Below are 9,279 nucleotides of genomic sequence, written 5' to 3'. Positions count from 1 at the left end.
CCCGTCCCCAGTGCACAGGGGCTCGTCACCGGGCTGGGCAGATGCCACGAGGCATCCTGGGGTCCTTCCGCATCGCCTCCCTCCCCCGGGCCAGCCTCCTCATCTCGGCAGCTTGCTCAGCAGGTGCCGGTTCGGCTGGTTCCTCTCGAGCACTGCTGCAGCCGCGCTCTGGCCCGGGGTCTCCTGTTGGGCCGTCTCGCTGCTTTCGCGGCCGCTCATGCGCCGGAAAGACCCCCGGTCCTGACACGTGGGTGCAGCAGCGGAAGGATTTCCCCGACTGCCATTCTCACTCCAGCGCGCGCTGTGTGCTTGGCGCACGCCAAACATGGACATTTCTGTCTTATTTTATGAGACTCTGGGTCTTATTTAACCCTCCTGTTTTAGCCGGTTTTCTCTGACAGGGCTCTGGGGGGTAGAGGTGGGGGGTGCTGTCTTTTCACTGCCAGATGGAGGTAGCCCTTCAAGGCCCAGCTCAGCCCCTGTTGACAGTGGATGGAGGTGAGGGCCTCCTCACTGCAGCGCGAGGGGGGGTCCAGTTCCCACAGGTCTGCGCTGCCACCTGGGGCGGATGTAATGAGCGGAGGCCTCCTCGGCCCCGCAGCCCAGCAGGGAGGCTGAGGGCTGCCTCCCCACTGCCAATCCGGGACTGAAGTCCCCGCACCCACGTGGCCTTACTGACCCTGCGGTGTGGGAGGCCTCATTTCCAGCTGGTGGGGGAGGGGGAGTAGGGCGGTGAAAGTCCCCCCTCCCTACTTGACCTTCTCGGAAACCACCCTGGTGAGAGTTGGGGCGCCTCATTATATCCTGGGAAGAGGGGAAGTCTAGGCTCAGCACTGGTGTGGTTGGGTGTGGGTGTGGCCACAGTTCTTCTGTGGTATTTGGCTGGAATAGAGCCGTTATTTTCCAAGTTTTCTCTCTTGTTAGGCTGCCCTTTCTTGGTCCGTTGGCTAGAGAGCGCAGGTTTTTGTTGTGGGCTGTTTTATTTTGTTTGCTTTTTCGTTTTGTCTGCGCCTTGGTGTCCAGCCTGCTGACTTCACTTTCGAGACTGGGATGAGCAAAGCACAAAGAAAACTCGGGAAACTCACCGCCATCCTGCTGTTCCTTGGGTTTCGGGGTCCCTAGCCCTTCTGCCTTCTTCTCTCCACCTTTTATCTTCTTATGAGCCATGCCGGCCAGGCAATAAATAGAGGCTTTTAAGAAAAAGAAAAGAAAAAAGTTTGATAATGTTCTCTGCTGGGGAGGGTATGAGGACACAGGCACTCTCACACTCTGTTGGTGTGAAGGCTTTTTTGGAGAACAATTAGGCAAAAGGCATCAACAGTTAAAAGAAAATGCATGAACTCTGCCCCAGCAATTTCACTGCTAGGAATTAACCCTATGGGTACATTTGCAAAAGTATGCCAAAGATAAATGCATGAATATGTTCACACAGTTTGTCATTGCAAAACCCCAAATGGTTAGCACTTAAATGTCTATCCATTGGGAACTGGATAGAGTATCTATGGCACATTCATGCAGTGGAACGCTGTGCAGCAGCTTAAAAGAACAAGGAAGACTTGTATGTACTGATATGGGCCAATCTCAACAAAAGTTGCAGAATAGTAAGCACAGTCTGATGCCATATCTATATATATAAAAGCCCAGCAACCGAACAGTGGAATGACCAGAATGACCGGCGACCAGTCGCTATGACGTGGAATGACCAGAATGACCGGTCGACCAGTCGCTATGACTTGTACTGATCACCAGGGGACAGATGCTCAATGCAGGAGCTGCCCCCTGGTGGTCAGTGTACTCCCACAGCAGGAGCAGCTGCTCAGAGGGCAGGTCCACAGCCACTCAGATGACAGAGATGAGGAACGCTTCCACAGCAGGCCGATCCCCACAGGCCATGCCCCCACCAGTGCACGAATCTGTGCACCAGGCCTCTAGTATTTATATATATACTTACATGTGCTGGACTTTAGGAAGGTTTACAGCTAACCACGCTGCCAACCTTTGGGAGAAAGAAGGGGTAGAAACAAGCTTTGGGTTTTTGCTATGTCCTTCTGCACTCTTCAGCTGTTCTAGTGATGGGCATGTATTACCTTTTTTATCAGAAGGGCTTTTCTGGGCAATCAATTGACGTGTGTTACGAGGCATTTTTTTTCTTTATACTAATTTATTTCTTCTTTTTTAGTTTTCTTTGTTTTTCTTTTCAAATATATTTTTATTGATTTCAGAGAGGAAAGGAGAGGGAGAGATTGAAACATCAATGATGAGAATCACTAATCGGCCTCCTGCATGCCCCTCACTGGGGATCGAGCCCACAACCTGGGCATGTGCTCTGACTGGGAATGAAATGTGACCTCCTGGTTCATAGGCCGATGCTCAACCACTGAGCCACACCAGCTGGCATAGTTTGTTTGTTTTTAAATCCCAATATCTTTAAGTCAAGAAAAGGAGGATTTACTGGAAGGATGCTGATGTTTCTCATTCGAGCAGCCTGCAGGGGGAGACAAATGCAGATGGGCCTCTGGAATTTCTGGGGCCCGGGCCTGGGATACTAGAGGCTTTTTTTTTTTTTTTTTGGTCTCTGTGTACCGGCTGCATTCTCTCTCAGTCATATAAAGGATGGGGAATGAACATGGCTGCCTTGTGCATCTAAATTTATATCTTGCCCTGGCTGGTTGCTCAGTGATTAGGGCCTTGACGGGGGAATCAAAGGGTCATGGGTTCAATTCCTGGACACATACCTCGGTTGCTGGTTTGATCCCAGCCAGTTTGGCCTTGTGCAGGAGGCAACCAATTGATGTGTCTCTCTCACATCTCTCTCTCTCTCTCTCTCTCTCTCTCTCTCTCTCTCTCTTCCCTTCCCTCTTCCCCTCACTCCCTTTTACTCTCTCTAAAAATAAATGGGAAAATAACCTTGGTGAGGATTAATAACAACAAAAATGTGAAATTTATCTCTTGCCCTCCTACAGCAAAGAGAGACTGACTTCCTGCTTAACAATATTCTCAGGGAAGGGCTTTCTGTGGCCAGGTGTTCTGGATCCATCAACTCTGGCCAGAGGTGAGGAGCCTCTAAGTCAGTGGTTCTCAGCCTTGGCTGCACATTAGAATCACCTGGGAATCTTTTTAAAATCCTGATTTCTGGGCCTCATCCTCCGGAAATTCTGTTTCTTTGTTATGGGGTGGGGCCACAACATTAGTAACAAAGAAACAGAATTTCCGGAGGATGAGGCCCAGAAATCAGGATTTTAAAAAGATTCCCAGGTGATTCTAATGTGCAGCCAAGGTTGAGAACCACTGCTCTAAGTGCTTGGCAGCGCCTCGGGAGTCACATGGTTGGAGAAGAACAGTTCTCAGTAGATGGGAGGATGCTGGGAAGGGAAGGCGCTCGTTTGTATTTATTTATTTTTTTAAGTCCTCACCCGAGGATATTTACCACTGATTTCTAGAGAGAGTAGAAGAGAGAGGGAAAGACAGAGAGAAACATCGATGTGAGAGAAACACACATCGATTGGTTGCCTCCTGCACGAGCCGGGGAGGGGCCTGCAACCGAGGTATATGCCCTTGACCAGAATCAAACCCGGAACCCTTCAGCCCGCAGGCCGATGCTCTATCTACTAAGCCAAACCGGCTAGGGAAGGCACTCATTTTTTTTAATATTAAATTTATTGGGGTGATATTGGTTAATAAGGTTACATAGGTTTTAAGTTTACATTTCTATGATACATGGTCTGTATATTGCATTGTGTGCCCACAACCCAAGGTCAAATCATCTTCCATCACCATATATTTGAAGGCACTCATTCTTTCACTCATTCAGTGAATTTGTATTGCATGCCTACTATGTGCTGGGCTCTGTGCTGCTGAACACAGTAAACTAGCAAGGTCTCAGTGACCGGAGAGCTTCGGTTCCAGTGAAGAAGACAGCCTAGAAATCAGTGTCTGCTGTCCCTGTCCTAGCGCAGCCAATCCACTCTCCCAATGGACAAAAGGGTCTCTTTTTGTTGTGTCAGAGGGGGCCCCTCGGTCAGAGCAGCTTGGGGATATTTCCACTGTGAGGACACTGATGACTAAGAAAGAGATGCTTGGCCTGGCCAATGGGGACAGCTGCAGCTGTTGTGAGTGACCAGCCAAGAGCCAGTAGGTGAAGGGAGTGGCTTCCTGTTGAGCCGAGATCTTTGAGTCTAGCTTGGAAGTTAAGGCGTCCCAGAAACAAAATTGTCAGGGAGCCCACTAAGGATCTGTGGAATTTTTATTATAAAAATACAAAAGCCAGGTCTGAGGTCGGTGCCTGACTCCACCAACTTGAAAGTCTCAGTTCCTCAGACAATTGTGATCCTGAGCAAACAGCAAAAAGAAAAGAAAAGAAAAAGATGGCTCAGCTCTGTGCCAGCACTAGTGGGATGGACTGCGGCCAGGAGCCAGAGGGGGGAGGAGGAAGGGATGAGGGGTGAGTGGTCCTCCTGGCGACTACCTAAGGGAAGGTTTCTTTTTAAGAGATTATATATATATATATAATTGATTTCAGAGAGGAAGGAAGAGGGAGAGATATAAACATCAATGATGAGAGAGAATTGATTGGCTGCCTCCTGCATGCCCCCAACTGGGGATTGAGCCTGCAACCCAGGCATGTGCCCTTGACCAGAATCGAACCACAGCCCCTTCGTCCACAGGCCAATGCTCTATCCACTGAGCCAAACCGGTGAGAGCTGTAGGGGAAGGTTTCTGATGTGCAGATTTTGCAAGAGATGTTGGTGGGATGCACTGGTCTGAGCAAGACCTTCACCCACAAGTTACAGTCCCAGCCAGGGGTCCTGCAGCAAGGTGCTCTGTGGCGAAAGTGATACATGCTGGGCTATGATCCAAGCAGCAACACAGGGCTTGGGCAGCAAGGAATGAGTATTTCTAGGCACTCTCCCTCCACCCCAAACTACTCTCCCACATGCAGGCTGCTGGTCCAGATGTGGCTTTGCCTCACTATTGTATGTTTTTAAAAATACTTATAGTTTTATTGATTTCAGAGAGGAAGGGAGAAGATAGAAATGCCAATGATGAGAGTCATTGATCAGCTGCCTCCTGTATGCCCCACACTGGGGACCTAGCCTGCATCCGGGTATGTGCCCTGACCTGGAAGCTAACCATGACCTCCTGGTTCATAGGTCGACACTCAACCACTGAGCCACACCGGCCAAACGGCTCCTGTTTTTTTACCCTTTTGACAGTTCTGGTGACACTGTCTGCTTATAAGCCTTCCTCTGCTCCTTGAGGCCATGTCTTGCTCATCTTTATAACAATAGCATCTGGCCCTGTTCAGGGAGTGTTGCAGGTGCCACTAATGTTTGAATAAATATCTGTTTATCACAACTATTTGCCCAGTCCCTAATCTAGAGGCTCTGGAATAAGCAGCATCACAGATTTTAGAATCAGCCTATGTATCACATGCAAAAAGGTGAGATGGGCCGAGAAGATTGTTTCTGGGGTCTGAAGTGGAAAATGTGGAATGATAAGGCAGTTAGCAGAGGAAGCAAAGCAGCTTCAAAGATGTGTGGGAAACGGATAAACTGTGTGGCCCCTCTGATCTTTAGTGTCCGTGCTTGTAACATGGGGACCTCACAGGTAGAGGAAGGAGACCCCAAAAATGGCCATGAAAGTATTTTGTGAAGTGTAACATGAACATAGGTAAAATGATTAATAAAGCTTATTGAAAAGTCTCATGCATTATTGCCAATCTATTTCTGTGATCTTACACCTGATCTTAAGGTCCTCTTTTATACATTCAGCACAATGGTAACTGCGTTGCTGGATTGGCTTGAGGAGGCAATGCGTAAGGCATAAAAAGTGCTTCTTAGTCCAGTACCTCCCACCCATGAAGAAATATATGGATAGCTTCTTTTAAAAAGTGTTTTTATTGATTTTAGGGATCATCGCTGTTTCACCAGTCATGAGAGGCTCAGCTCTGTTACTAGGAAGCTAGCTGATTTGAGAGAGAGAGAGAGAGAGAGAGAGAGAGAAAGAGAAAGAGAGGTGGATTGGCTGCCTCCCATATGCACCCCACTGGGATGAAACCTGAAACCTGGGGATGCGCCCTGACCGGAATTGAACCTGTGACCTTTCAGTGCATGGGAGATGCTCAACTGAGCCACACAGGCCAGAGCTGGATAGCTTCTTAAAAAACAGACTCCTGGCATCCCATCTCTGCCATCTTCCTAAATTGGGATTCTTTGGGGATGGAGACTAAACATCTGAATTTTAAATAAGCATCCTCGGTGATTGATTAGGGTGGTCCAGGGAGACTTTAAGAAACACTGAAAGGATCAATTAAGTGTGTGTGTGTGTGTGTGTGTGTGTGTTAGGGGTGGGGAAGACAGTACTATCATATGTGGCCATGAGATGGCAGCAGAGAGAGGCAAGGAGAGGGGCTGGGAGTGGGCAGGCTTGGGGATGGGTTGTGGGAGGAGCTGGGCCCTATATTTCAGCACGGTCATCTTTGCCAGCTGAAGTCTATTGCTGCAGACTACTCCCCTGTGACTGCCTGTCTGATTACCAGGTCTTTACAGACGCTTTGCTTTTGCCAAACTCTGCCAGCAGAAACCGCACCAGTGTGACCTTGGCTGGCTGAGGGGGTAGTAATGTGTGTTCCACATGGGTGAGTATGGGAGGCAAGGGATGTCACCTGCACAAGGCAGCTTAGTGAAAGGGCATCAGTGCATGTTGAAAGCAGGGTTTCCCCATCCCCCTGCTGCCAGGCTTGTGGTTCCAGGTGCTCTGAAAGGGTTCACCTGAACCCAGCCTGCTCCAGTCAGGAGAGGATGAGCTCTGTTGCTGGGAAGCTGGCTGAAGGCCAAGCAAAGGATGCTGGGATGGGGTGGTGGCAGGGAACATGGGACGAGGCAGCTGTCTCTGGGAGCAGACAAGATGTCCCTGGCTTCAGTAGGGGTGGGGCGGTAAGAGGATTAGGTGACAGTCCCCTAACTCAGCCCGGAACTAACACCTCCCCCCTCACTCATGAGCCTTGGCCTGCCCCGCTCCGAGCCTGCCAACGTTCAGAATAACCCTGAGGACCAGACAGCAGGATGGCAGGGGCTCTGCTCAGCGCCCTATTCCTCTTGCAGCTTCTTGGTATGGACAGGGGTCGGGGGAGGTGGCTGCGCACACGCACGCACACACACGCGCACACACACAGACACACACACACACGGAGATAAGAACATAAACTAGAGAGAGACCACGATGTAGACTGGGTTGCAATATTGGGTCCCCAGGCACAACACTGGTTCAGAAGACACTCATGGAAAAGTACATCGTCTCAGAGGCAGACACACAGGGAAGCAGAGCCCCGCACAGACTCGGAGGGGGCAGAGGGGAGAGGCCCCCTAGCCTCTTCATCTCAGTGACTCTACTGCTCGTCACCATCCCCAGGCCGAGGTGCAGGGAATGAGGAGTTGCGCCTTTATCACCATCTTTTCGACAATTATGACCCACAATGCAGGCCAGTGAGGGAGCCTGAGGACACTGTCAGCATCAACATCAAGGTCACCCTGACCAACCTCATCTCGCTGGTAAGATACCCCACCTCCACTCCCAGCACCATCTCTGAGCTTGAAATCCCCCTTCTGGCCCCAACCACTGAGCGCTGTCCTAACGCTCACTTGTGGCCCTGGAACCCCTCCTCATCTCCCCTGCGCAGAACGAGAAAGAAGAGACCCTCACCACCAGCGTCTGGATTGGAATCGTGAGTCCAATCTGGGGGACAGTGCGCGGTCTCGTCCAGGGCACCCCTTCCTCCCACACTCTTCGCGGGTACCAGGGGGGAGACGCAGGGCACACGTCCTCCCGTCACCCCCCCTTAGGACTGGGACGATTACCGACTCAACTTCAGCAAGGAGGACTTTGGGGACATCGGAATCCTGCGGGTCCCGTCCACACACGTATGGCTACCAGAGATTGTGCTGGAAAACAAGTACGGACCGGAGGGAAACCAGGCTGTTGGAAGCCGAGGCCTGAGGGGCTGGGTTGGACCTGGCCGGGGCGGGAGGTTGCTTGGAGGGCGAGGGGTGGTGGACCTCCGCGAACGCCGGGTTTCCGGGGCCCACAGCATCGACGGCCAGTTCGGGGTGGCTTACGACTGCAACGTGCTGGTCTACGAGGGCGGCCACGTGAGCTGGCTGCCCCCCGCCATCTACCGCAGCGTCTGCGCCGTGGAAGTCTCCTACTTCCCCTTCGACTGGCAGAACTGCTCGCTCGTCTTCCGGTGGGCAGAGTTTCTTCGGGCCGGGCCATTACGGGATTAGGGGAGCAGGGAGTGACGTCATATGGGGGGGGGAACACTAACCGGGGGGCGGGGCTTTGTGCTGGAGGCGGAGCCAGACTCTGGAAAGGGTTGGGGCTGCTCCAGCGAATTTGAAGTCGGGGAGAAAACAGCATGATTGGGGTAATGGGGTGGGGCGTTCTCACCCCGCCAGAGCCCAGCTTCCAGGACAGGGCCCGAGGCTAGGGCCTGGGTCCGAGTTGCTGGGGTGGGGGCCCCCTGCCTCCACAGCTCTCAGACGTATAATGCCCAAGAGGTGGAGTTCGTCTTCGTGGTGGGCGATGACGGCGAAACCATCAGCAAGATCGATATCGACACTGAGGCCTACACCGGTGAGGTCCCCTCCTGCTCCTAAAACCCGCTTCCAGACGGGTCCAGAGAAGGGACTTGCAAAGTGGGGCTGCCCCAGACCTTCAAGCCTAGGGACCGACTTTGGCAACCGCGCTTTAATTTGCCCCTTTCCTGAAATTATTCTCGATGGTCGGACCAGTCCTACCTCCTCGCGGTCCTTCCGTACCTCACCCGGAATACCCGCTTCGGCCCTGCCCGAATTGCCCGTCTGCCGAAGGCCCAAGGCCCGAGCCATCCAGCCCACCCGCCCCACCCTCCCCGGTGCAGACCGCTGCAGACGCTCTCTCCTCCGCCCGGAGTTATGGGCTCCCGCCCTCAGGTGTGGGGCCTCAGAGCAGGCTGAGCGCGCCACCCGTCCTGCAGAGAACGGCGAGTGGGCCATCGACTTCTGCCCCGGGGAGATCCACCGCCAGGACGGAGGCTCCGCTGACGGCGCAGGGGGCATTGACATCGTGTACACGCTCATCATTCGCCGGAAGCCGCTCTTCTACATCATTAACATCATTGTGCCCTGCGTGCTCATCTCAGGCCTGGTGCTGCTCGCCTACTTCCTGCCGGCGCAGGGTAAGGAGTCGCCCCAACCCGCAAGTGGGGCTCGTTCCGGAGTGTGTGTGTGTGTGTGTGTGTGT

The 9,279-nt window shown here is 52.4% G+C and overlaps 2 protein-coding genes across 2 annotated transcripts in view; one reads left to right on the top strand and one right to left on the bottom strand.

Moving 5' to 3' along the window:
- Positions 1–9,279, bottom strand: part of GP1BA (glycoprotein Ib (platelet), alpha polypeptide) — a 28,906-nt gene that overhangs the window by 18,597 nt on the left and 1,030 nt on the right. The window contains exon 2 of the mRNA XM_005882559.2: positions 1,086–1,190. The gene's annotated coding sequence lies outside the window, so the exon portion shown is untranslated. The remainder of the gene's footprint in view (positions 1–1,085; positions 1,191–9,279) is intronic.
- The window catches only part of CHRNE (cholinergic receptor, nicotinic, epsilon (muscle)), a 5,753-nt gene continuing 2,555 nt past the window's right edge, over positions 6,082–9,279 (top strand). Inside the window, exons 1-7 of the mRNA XM_014530207.1 lie at positions 6,082–7,110; positions 7,411–7,550; positions 7,679–7,723; positions 7,842–7,951; positions 8,087–8,242; positions 8,531–8,631; positions 9,014–9,275. Coding sequence (XP_014385693.1) covers positions 7,065–7,110; positions 7,411–7,550; positions 7,679–7,723; positions 7,842–7,951; positions 8,087–8,242; positions 8,531–8,631; positions 9,014–9,275 — 860 coding nt within the window. The 5' untranslated portion in view covers positions 6,082–7,064. The remainder of the gene's footprint in view (positions 7,111–7,410; positions 7,551–7,678; positions 7,724–7,841; positions 7,952–8,086; positions 8,243–8,530; positions 8,632–9,013; positions 9,276–9,279) is intronic.

The sequence above is a fragment of the Myotis brandtii genome, unplaced genomic scaffold, assembly GCF_000412655.1.
Source record: "Myotis brandtii unplaced genomic scaffold, ASM41265v1 scaffold728, whole genome shotgun sequence".
Classification (NCBI taxonomy): Eukaryota; Metazoa; Chordata; class Mammalia; order Chiroptera; family Vespertilionidae; genus Myotis; species Myotis brandtii.
This window is presented reverse-complemented; position numbering and strand designations above follow the sequence as displayed.